This window comes from Nomascus leucogenys, chromosome X, assembly GCF_006542625.1.
Source record: "Nomascus leucogenys isolate Asia chromosome X, Asia_NLE_v1, whole genome shotgun sequence".
Taxonomy (NCBI): domain Eukaryota; kingdom Metazoa; phylum Chordata; class Mammalia; order Primates; family Hylobatidae; genus Nomascus; species Nomascus leucogenys.
This window is the reverse complement of record NC_044406.1, coordinates 63,549,143-63,559,001: the sequence shown is the minus strand read 5'-3', so window position 1 is coordinate 63,559,001 and position 9,859 is coordinate 63,549,143. Positions and strand designations below refer to the sequence as shown.

The following is a 9,859-nucleotide window of genomic DNA, read 5'->3' as shown; positions in this document are numbered from 1 at the left end:
CCCTTTTGCTCTGCCACCCACCGGGATGTGGCATCTGCTTCCATCTGGCTACTGAAACTAAGGAGGAAGACTTGATGGGATATGGCAAAAGACGTTCAAAGATGAGGGCTAATAGAGGAACTGAGGATGTCGCATGGGTTTCTGGCCCAGAGGAACTGACCGTGTGCGTGGTGGCACCAGAGGGACATAATGGCTCCAGAAACAGGTCTGGGCCCGAGTGGAAGGATGAGCTCCGTTATGCTCCTCAACAGCATGGAAATAACCATGCAGGAGAGGCCACCAGCATCAAGCCACAGGGAGAGCAAGGATGCTCATGACGGAAAGGACAGTGACATGGCAGAACTGTGACGGTGAACCACAGGAGGAAAGGCAAGAGAGACTGGGGTTCTGAAAGGAGGCACTCAGTTCCTCCTGAAGGTGAGGGAGAGTAGTGCTGAACAACGGGACCTGTGAGACCCCAAAGTAGGATGAGAAGAGGAGGGAACGTGAGCAGGGTATGTTGGGAAAAGGCAGAAAACGCTCCTGTGGCAGGGCAGGGCCCCCACAGCGCCTAGACCCAGGCACTATGGTGACTGCAGGGCTGCTGCTCAGAGGCCGGCCCAGGTGCCCTACAGGGAGAGGGCCCACCACAGAGCGCTAGTAGAACTATTCTTCAAGCGCCAGGGAACACAGCAACACCCCGCACCCTCCAACACTCCCAACAATCGCAGAGAGGGCAGACCACAGACCACAGAATATGAGAACAACTTTATTTCAAACTGCTCTGAACTGCGTTGGGAGGGGGCAAATGCAGCAGAAGAGTAGAAGCCCTGGCCGAAGAGGAGATGGAGGGAACCCACTTGGCTGCAGCTCTGGAGCTCCAAAGGTAGCAGCTGCTCATCTTGCAGGAGGATGCTGGCTCCAACCTGTGAAACACAGCAGCTCAGGGACGGGCCCCCAGCCAGGGCCAGCCCACAGCTCTCCTAAGCTGCTGGGACTGTGGGAAGGGGCATGGTGTATGCAATACTCACTTCAAAGGTCCTGGAACTTGTCAATGAGGAACTGCATGGCCGCTGAAACAGAGAGGCAGAACCGGGCACTCCAGACCCAGGGAAACAGAAACCCAACCCCTGCCCCCGTGAAGAACCACCTAGCCCTGCAACCAAAAACCCCACCAGCCCTGGGACTGACTCATCCACCCGTCACCTGAATTAAATGTGAAAATGCCTTCTAAGCGGGAAAGTGGTTCTCAGGTGTTGGGCCATCCCAGAACCATTCAGAACGTGTTTCAAAGACAGATAAGCCAGCCAGCAAGCAAAAACCGTACAAGCAGTACCAGGCAGCAGTTAAAGGAAAACACATAAGGTATCTCTAACCGTCCTAAGAGAAGATCTGTGGGACTCGTGGACAAAGTGTACACAGAGTTCAGACGACACATTGCTGTCTGTGCACACCCCTAGCTGGAAAGGCACAGAAGGCTCCAGGGCCAGGCCTGCTTGGTTCTCTTCCCCAGAGGAAGTCAGTCCCAGTGACACCACCTATACCTGCAGTCCACCCCCACCCCCGGCACCTGCAGAACCACACCGCTGTCCATCCCTGCCCCAGCCAGGGCTCCATCATACCTAGTTGGTCTCTAAGGTCTTCAATTTCCATCTGCAGCAAGATGCACTAGCCCAGGAGACACCGGTGGAAAGGAAATGGTTAGTCAATTCTGGCTTCCTTTCTCCCCGTTCTCCCTCTCTCCCCCAGCCCTTATAGCCCCCATAGCCTGCAGCCCAGTGGTGAGGTGGACTGGCACAAAACCCTCAATGGAAAGGAGGCACTCACTCTGCATGGGGTATGGGAGGCAGAGGGGATTGGGGAGACACCGAAATCAGTTTAACCTGGACACGGATCCCACCATCCAGTGTGGACCTCTATTTCTAGGAGCCACACAAAGCATTACCCGAGGACAGCCCTGGGCTCCCGGGGGCTGCTGCTGCCTTTCTGGTCTTGGGGGATGGACAGGCGGCTGCTGGTTACCTGAAAGAGAACACAAAATCCAGCTTCCAAGCCTCCCAGTGAGGTGGAAAGGGCCTAGCAGGGTCTAAAGTGAGGCACCATCACCCTCTGCTGGCAACACGTTGCCCCTGCTCTGCCCAGCATCTCCAACCCTCCCTCTGGGACTGTCTTCCCTGTTCTCCCACGTGAGCCCATCTGCACCTGTGGCCCCCTAGCATTGTGACTCCGGGTTGGACTCCAGCAGCGCGGCAACCACAGCCAGGCCCTGGGAGGGCCAGTGTGGCTGAGCAGGACTTAACAGAAAAGGGCTCAGTACCGCCGAAAGTCTCCTTCCAGAGCTGGAGTGTGGGGCGCTGCTCCAAATCGCCCCCCCACCACACAAACCCCACTCAGAGAGGACGATGTGGCTTAAAGCCAGCCCCGTCGACACCCCGTTTCCCGTGGGACAGCTACCTGGGTGGCCAGGGAAGCCTGGGAGCATGGCTAAGCCCCCAGAAGCGACAGGGCCAGAGGTTTCCCTCCCCACCCCTCTCTCCTCCACCCCTATCAAACCCGCAAGACTCACCGGAGGGTGCATGGCGTCTGGGCACAAGGCCTCCCAGGCTGTAGGCAGACGGCTCTGAAGTTCCCGGAACTTGGGGAGCTCTGATGTTGGGGTCGCTACTGCTGAATTCTCCACCATGCATGGATAGGCGAGGCAGTCCTGGCCTGTGTGGGGGAAGCTAAAACAGAAATTTCTGAGTCGGGCTGGCGGTGGTGGCGGGCGGTGAGTACATATGGAAAGGGTTTGTGGTAAGATGAAGACTCCAGAGCCTAATCTCATCAGCACTTTCTCCCTCAGTCAGCCCCAGGCCAGGAGGCAGAGCCCAGCCAGGGAAAACAATGGGGATAGTGAGATAGCCCGGGTCCCCTTCCAGGTGGCTCAGGCAACAGCTAAGTAAGGAGGAGTCGGGAAGTTGATGAGCCTAGATGCCCCAGGTTTGCGGGCCACACTTTAAGGGATCACCCCCACCTAACCAGCTGCCAGCCCTGCCTTCCGTCCCAGCTCCTCTCTGTGGGAGGAGGCAGGACCCCTGCAGAGTGTCCGGAGGTATGCCCGTCACACACCAAGTACTCCCTTTAACGTGTGCCCCTACAACGAAGACCCCGATAGGGCATTCTTGTGTCCCTGGCCTCCCGATAACAACCCTTGAGCAAGGGACATAGGGGGCATGGGTAAACAGGTGTGTGCTGGAAGAGAGGAGGCTGGGGGGAGACAGAGGAGGAGGAGGATGAACAGGGAGAGCAGGGTGAGAAGGGCCTACTCACCTGGGCCCTTGGGGCCTCATCTCTATTTGGGTCATTATCTTCTCTGGCCGCAGCCTGGGACTCCCTGGTCTTCCTTCCTGCAGGTTTCTTCCCGGGGCTGCTGTGCTTAGGCTTTTGGGGTTTCTTGGACATGCCCTGCGGCCACACACCAGGCAACGTATGGGAGGTGGCCGGCCCTGGGGGAGCGGCTGAGAGTCTCTCTCCGCAGGCAGGAAAGGGTATCCCTAGGGCCAGTTGAGAGGCACCCCCTAGAGACTTCTTCTCCTGGGCCATCTGCCTCCTCGAAGGGCCCCGGGGTAGGGCCCCTGCAGTGGCAGCTCCTGAGCAGCTGGGCCTGGCCTCCACCTTTCCCAAGGCCCTGCTCAGGATTTTCTTCCCGGGAGAGTCCTCCAGTTCTCCCACAGCCGGCCTCTCCACGACTGGAATGAGTCCGCGGGGAGCAGAGGTCAGGAAACGGCCTGGCACGGGCAAGTAACTCTCCTTGCAGTGGAAGCTTGAGTGTCTGGATGTGTCTGCTGGCTTCTTGTGGCTACCGAACTTGGCTTGGCTTCCTTCTTTGTGGCGAATGCCCACCCTCATCAGTGGTAAGTCACTGGTCTCATCGGAGGAATCAGAGTCGTGGGTAGACATCCTGGTGGTGCCTTTTACAGAGGGCTGCTGGGGGTCCATGCGGACGCTCCATCTGCTCTTCAAGCCCCTTTCTGGGTTCTTCCAGGCCCGGCCTGGTCCAGGAACACTGAGGTGGAGAGGGCCGGCAGAGGCCTGCTGCCATTCTCCAGGGCTGGGGCTCAGCGCGCCTCTTCCACTGGGACCGACCTCCAGGTCCACCCAGTTTTCAGCGGACCCTTCAGCAGCGGCGCCTTCAGGGAATGGGTGTCCCTGGATGCTGGACCATGGCACGATGGCGGCTGGCTCATCAACCAGGTAGGATGAGTAGTCCACACCATCCCCTTGGTCGTCGACCGGGGTGCCAGGCCGGCCTTCCCGGCCCCAGAGCACCACCCTTCCCTCCTCTATCAATTTGCTCTCAGACTCGAAGCTGAAGCCCTCGGGGTCTGTGAACCTGCTCTCGCCCTTGCTGCTGTGCCGTGCCCCCAAATCGAGGCCTCGGCCATGGCCCTGTGGGGCTCCGGGGCTGACTGTGCAGGCGCCAGCCTGCTCGCCACCCTCCAGGTCAAAACTGGCCCCCCAAACGGACACCTTATCGGGGGAGCTCATGGCGCCAGTTCAGGCAGCCTGGCCTATGGGGAGATGGTCGAGCCCAACCAAGCCCAGCCAAGCGGGCCACGGGACAGGAACAACGAGGCCTTCAGGACACCACCGCCCTCACGGCAGGCGGAAGTACCGTGTTCCCGACAGCGTGTGGCTTCCGCGCGCCTTCGACACCCGTGTCGAGCCTTCTCATTGGTCCCTCCTCCACCAACCAGCACTCCCTTTGTTGGGTGAAGCCTCTGGGCTTTAACCAATTGGGACACAGGTTCTTGGTTTGTCCCGATGCCCGTCATTTGACTGGGTGGATATGCTCTGGTCCGGTCTTGGGGCCAGGGTGCACTGGAGCTCTCAATCCACTTCTTTCTTGCTGTCTTGCTCCCTCTGGCTGGGCACCTACTTTTTAATGATAGCTCCTCTGTGTGCCAGGTGGTTCTCGTGCATCAGGACATTTATTCTCCTAAGCTGATGAGCTGGGGGCAGCTCTCCCCTTGACCTCTGCCTTACAATGGGACACTGGGGCTCAGAGACGTGGCTGTCATTGGAAAGTAGGTGCCTGGCCAGAGGCAGCAGGACAGGAAGAAAGAGGTGGATGGAGAGCTCCAGTGGGCCCTGGCCCCAAGACCCGACCCAAGTACACCCACCCAGCCAAACCACGGGCGTCGGGGCAATCCAAGAGTCTGCCTCCTGATTGGGTAAAGCCCAGAAGCCTCGCCCAACAAGGGGTGCGCTGATTGGCAACGGGCAGACCAATGAGAAGGCGTGGAACAATGAGAAGGCAGGACGCAGGCATTGAGGGAGCCCAGAAGCCACGCGCTGTCAGTGACATCTCGTGAGCAGACTGTGGTGAGGGTGGCGGTGTCCCAAAGGCCTTGCTGTTCCTGTGGCCCCAGAGCACCACCCTTCCCTGCTGTATCAATTTGCTCTCAGGCTCGAAGCTGAGAGTGGCCCCCTCGGCTAGGCTTGGCTGGACTCGTCTCTCCTCTCCCACTGTTACCAGGACGACCGTCTCCCCACAGCTCGGGCTGTCTGGACTGGCCGGCGCCATGAGCTCCACCGATGAAGTGTCCGTTTGCGGGGCTGGTTTAGGCCCGGAGGGTGGCGAGCAGGCCGGCGCCCACACCGCCAGCCCGGGAGCCCCACGGGGCCACGGTCACGGCCGAGGCCTCGATTTGCGGGGGCAGCGCAGTGGCAAGGGCAAGGGCGAGAGCGGGTTCACAGATCCCGAAGGCTTCAGCCTGGAGCCTGAGAGCAAATTGATAGAGCAGGGAAGGGTGGTGCTCTGGGGCCAGGAAGGCCGGCCTGGCACCCCGGTCGACGACCAAGGGGGTGGTGTGGACTACTCTTTCTACCTGGCTGATGAGCCAGCCACCATTATGCCGCCGTTCAGTGTCCAGGGACACCCGTCCCCAGAAGGCGCCGCTGCCGAAGGGTCCACTGACATCGGGGCGGACCTGCAGGTCGGTCCCAGTTGGAGAGGCGCGCTGAGCCCCAGCCCTGGAGAATGGCCGCAGGCCTCTGCCGGCCCTCTCCACCTCAGTGTTCCTGGGCCAGGACCGGCCTGGGAGAACCCAGAAAGGGTCTCGAAGAGCAGATTGAGCATCCAAGTGGATCCCCAGCAGCCCTCCGCAGAAGGCCCCGCCGGGCTGAATACTGACGACTCTGATTCCACAGATGACAGCAGCGACTTACCGGTGATCAGGGTGATCATTAGCACCAAAGAAGGAAGCCAGGCCAAGCCTGGAAACCCCAAGAAGCCAGCAGACACTTGCAGAGGCCCCAGTTTTCACCGCAGGGAGAGTTACCTTCAGGTTCAGGGACCTCTCCTGACCTCTCCTCCCCGCAGACTCACCGCAGCCATGGAGAGGCCAACCGTGGGAGAGCTGGACATGTCTTCCTTGCAGAAAATGAAGAGCATGGTGTGGGGAAAGAGGGGGGTCAGGCCCAGCTGCTCAGGAGCTGCCGTTAGAGGGCCCCTACCCCGGGACACTCTGGGAAGGAAGGTGGCCCAGGAGAAGATATCCCTAGAGGGTGCGCCAAAACTGGCCCTGCGGGGAGCCTTTCCTGCCTGGGGGCAGAGATTTTCAGCAGTTCCACCTGATCCGGCCAGCTTCCCGCCAGTGTCTGGTGTAGGGCTCCTGGGGAAGTCCGTGAGCCCCAAGGAGCCCAAGCACAGCAGCCCTGGGAAGAAACCTGCAGGAAGGAAGGCCAGGGAGTCCCAGGCTGCGGCCAGAGAAGATAATGACCCAAATAGAGATGAGGTCTCAAGGGCCCAAGTAAGTAGGTTCTCTTCGCGCACTCCTCCTTCTCCTCCTTGCTCTCCTCCTCCTCTTTCTCCTCTGTCTCCCCCCAACCCACCTCTCTTCCAGCACACACCTCTTTCCCATGCCCTCTCTATCCCTTGCTCACAGGTTGTCATCAGGAGCCCAGGGACACTAGGATGACCGATTGGGGTCCTCCTCTTAGGAGCACACATTAAAGGGAGCACTTGGTGTGTGCCAGGCCTGGCTCTGGACACTCTGCAGTTGTCCTGCCTCCTCCCTGAGAGAGGAGCTGGGATGGAAGGCAGGGCTGGCAGCTGGTTTGGATCGGGGCGCAAAGCTTGGGCGTCTAGACTCATCAACTTCCCAATTCCTCCTTCCCTAGCTGTTAAGCAAGCCCTCCTGTCTTGGGGCGGACTGAGGGAGAAAGTGTTAATGAGATTAGTCTGGAGTCTCCACCTTAACACAGTCCCTCCCCATGTGTACTGACCGTCCATCCCCACCGCCAGCCTGACTCAGAAATTTCTGTTTTAGCTTCCCACACAGAAGCCAGAGCTGATTTCCCTGTCCATGCGTCGTGGAGAATACAGCGGTGGTGATTCCAACATCAGAGCTCCCCAAGTACTAGGAACCTCACAGCCCTCGGCCTTTACCTTGAGACGCCTGGTGCCCAGACGCCATGCACCCTCCGGTGAGTCTTGCGGGTTTGATAGGGGTGGAGGAGAGAGGGGTGGGGAGGGAAACCTCTGGCCCTGTCGCTTCTGGGGGCTTAGCCATGCTCCCAGGCTTCCCTGGCCACCCAGGTAGCTGTCCCACGGGAAACGGGGTGTCGACGGGGCTGGCTTTAAGCCACATCGTCCTCTCTGAGTGGGGTTTGTGTGGTGGGGGGGCGATTTGGAGCAGCGCCCCACACTCCAGCTCTGGAAGGAGACTTTCGGCGGTACTGAGCCCTTTTCTGTTAAGTCCTGCTCAGCCACACTGGCCCTCCCAGGGCCTGGCTGTGGTTGCCGCGCTGCTGGAGTCCAACCCGGAGTCACAATGCTAGGGGGCCACAGGTGCAGATGGGCTCACGTGGGAGAACAGGGAAGACAGTCCCAGAGGGAGGGTTGGAGATGCTGGGCAGAGCAGGGGCAACGTGTTGCCAGCAGAGGGTGATGGTGCCTCACTTTAGACCCTGCTAGGCCCTTTCCACCTCACTGGGAGGCTTGGAAGCTGGATTTTGTGTTCTCTTTCAGGTAACCAGCAGCCGCCTGTCCATCCCCCAAGACCAGAAAGGCAGCAGCAGCCCCCGGGAGCCCAGGGCTGTCCTCGGGTAATGCTTTGTGTGGCTCCTAGAAATAGAGGTCCACACTGGATGGTGGGATCCGTGTCCAGGTTAAACTGATTTCGGTGTCTCCCCAATCCCCTCTGCCTCCCATACCCCATGCAGAGTGAGTGCCTCCTTTCCATTGAGGGTTTTGTGCCAGTCCACCTCACCACTGGGCTGCAGGCTATGGGGGCTATAAGGGCTGGGGGAGAGAGGGAGAACGGGGAGAAAGGAAGCCAGAATTGACTAACCATTTCCTTTCCACCGGTGTCTCCTGGGCTAGTGCATCTTGCTGCAGATGGAAATTGAAGACCTTAGAGACCAACTAGGTATGATGGAGCCCTGGCTGGGGCAGGGATGGACAGCGGTGTGGTTCTGCAGGTGCCGGGGGTGGGGGTGGACTGCAGGTATAGGTGGTGTCACTGGGACTGACTTCCTCTGGGGAAGAGAACCAAGCAGGCCTGGCCCTGGAGCCTTCTGTGCCTTTCCAGCTAGGGGTGTGCACAGACAGCAATGTGTCGTCTGAACTCTGTGTACACTTTGTCCACGAGTCCCACAGATCTTCTCTTAGGACGGTTAGAGATACCTTATGTGTTTTCCTTTAACTGCTGCCTGGTACTGCTTGTACGGTTTTTGCTTGCTGGCTGGCTTATCTGTCTTTGAAACACGTTCTGAATGGTTCTGGGATGGCCCAACACCTGAGAACCACTTTCCCGCTTAGAAGGCATTTTCACATTTAATTCAGGTGACGGGTGGATGAGTCAGTCCCAGGGCTGGTGGGGTTTTTGGTTGCAGGGCTAGGTGGTTCTTCACGGGGGCAGGGGTTGGGTTTCTGTTTCCCTGGGTCTGGAGTGCCCGGTTCTGCCTCTCTGTTTCAGCGGCCATGCAGTTCCTCATTGACAAGTTCCAGGACCTTTGAAGTGAGTATTGCATACACCATGCCCCTTCCCACAGTCCCAGCAGCTTAGGAGAGCTGTGGGCTGGCCCTGGCTGGGGGCCCGTCCCTGAGCTGCTGTGTTTCACAGGTTGGAGCCAGCATCCTCCTGCAAGATGAGCAGCTGCTACCTTTGGAGCTCCAGAGCTGCAGCCAAGTGGGTTCCCTCCATCTCCTCTTCGGCCAGGGCTTCTACTCTTCTGCTGCATTTGCCCCCTCCCAACGCAGTTCAGAGCAGTTTGAAATAAAGTTGTTCTCATATTCTGTGGTCTGTGGTCTGCCCTCTCTGCGATTGTTGGGAGTGTTGGAGGGTGCGGGGTGTTGCTGTGTTCCCTGGCGCTTGAAGAATAGTTCTACTAGCGCTCTGTGGTGGGCCCTCTCCCTGTAGGGCACCTGGGCCGGCCTCTGAGCAGCAGCCCTGCAGTCACCATAGTGCCTGGGTCTAGGCGCTGTGGGGGCCCTGCCCTGCCACAGGAGCGTTTTCTGCCTTTTCCCAACATACCCTGCTCACGTTCCCTCCTCTTCTCATCCTACTTTGGGGTCTCACAGGTCCCGTTGTTCAGCACTACTCTCCCTCACCTTCAGGAGGAACTGAGTGCCTCCTTTCAGAACCCCAGTCTCTCTTGCCTTTCCTCCTGTGGTTCACCGTCACAGTTCTGCCATGTCACTGTCCTTTCCGTCATGAGCATCCTTGCTCTCCCTGTGGCTTGATGCTGGTGGCCTCTCCTGCATGGTCATTTCCATTAATTAATTTTCTCATTAATTGTCTGCTATTCTATTTTATATGGTTTGGCTGTGTCCCCACTCAAATCTCAAGTTGAATTGTATCTCCCAGAATTCCTACCTGTTGTGGGAGGGACC

General features: G+C 58.7%; 2 protein-coding genes across 4 annotated transcripts; one reads left to right on the top strand and one right to left on the bottom strand.

Annotated features, from left to right (window-relative positions):
• Positions 1-728: 728 nt before the first annotated feature.
• On the bottom strand, positions 729-4,607 carry LOC115833257 (uncharacterized protein CXorf49-like). 2 transcript variants are annotated; one of them, XM_030806755.1, is made up of 6 exons: positions 3,289-4,607; positions 2,533-2,702; positions 1,925-1,993; positions 1,602-1,647; positions 1,011-1,052; positions 729-905 (listed from the first exon to the last, which is right to left on the bottom strand). In XM_030806755.1, exons 1-4 carry the CDS (start codon positions 4,504-4,506, stop codon positions 1,602-1,604), a joined length of 1,503 nt encoding a protein of 500 aa, XP_030662615.1. In that variant the 5' UTR covers positions 4,507-4,607; the 3' UTR covers positions 729-905; positions 1,011-1,052. The 2 variants fall into 2 exon arrangements, with proteins under 2 accessions (XP_030662615.1, XP_030662614.1); XM_030806754.1 differs by lacking the exon at positions 729-905 and having other exon boundaries at positions 1,012-1,052; positions 1,925-2,001; positions 2,546-2,702; positions 3,289-4,506.
• An 839-nt stretch (positions 4,608-5,446) lies between these two features.
• Positions 5,447-9,259, top strand: LOC100589607 (uncharacterized protein CXorf49). 2 transcript variants are annotated; one of them, XM_030806753.1, is made up of 6 exons: positions 5,447-6,773; positions 7,293-7,462; positions 8,002-8,070; positions 8,348-8,393; positions 8,943-8,984; positions 9,090-9,259. In XM_030806753.1, exons 1-4 carry the CDS (start codon positions 5,544-5,546, stop codon positions 8,391-8,393), a joined length of 1,515 nt encoding a protein of 504 aa, XP_030662613.1. In that variant the 5' UTR covers positions 5,447-5,543; the 3' UTR covers positions 8,943-8,984; positions 9,090-9,259. The 2 variants fall into 2 exon arrangements, with proteins under 2 accessions (XP_030662613.1, XP_030662611.1); XM_030806751.1 differs by lacking the exon at positions 9,090-9,259 and having other exon boundaries at positions 5,544-6,773; positions 7,293-7,449; positions 7,994-8,070; positions 8,943-8,983.
• Positions 9,260-9,859: the final 600 nt, after the last annotated feature.

Excerpts from the sequence above, each read along its gene's own strand:
- LOC115833257 (XM_030806754.1), bottom strand. The coding sequence starts at position 4,506 with ATGAGCTCCCCCGATAAGGTGTCCGTTTGGGGGGCCAGTTTTGACCTG. Across the intron at positions 2,703-3,288 it reads ATGAGGCCCCAAGGGCCCAG|CTTCCCCCACACAGGCCAGG; the intron begins GTGAGTAGGCCC and ends TTTCTGTTTTAG. Across the intron at positions 1,648-1,924 it reads GAGCCCAGGGCTGTCCTCGG|TGCATCTTGCTGCAGATGGA; the intron begins GTAATGCTTTGT and ends CTCCTGGGCTAG.
- LOC100589607 (XM_030806751.1), top strand. The coding sequence starts at position 5,544 with ATGAGCTCCACCGATGAAGTGTCCGTTTGCGGGGCTGGTTTAGGCCCG. Across the intron at positions 7,450-7,993 it reads CAGACGCCATGCACCCTCCG|GTAACCAGCAGCCGCCTGTC; the intron begins GTGAGTCTTGCG and ends GTTCTCTTTCAG. Across the intron at positions 8,394-8,942 it reads AGACCTTAGAGACCAACTAG|CGGCCATGCAGTTCCTCATT; the intron begins GTATGATGGAGC and ends TCTCTGTTTCAG.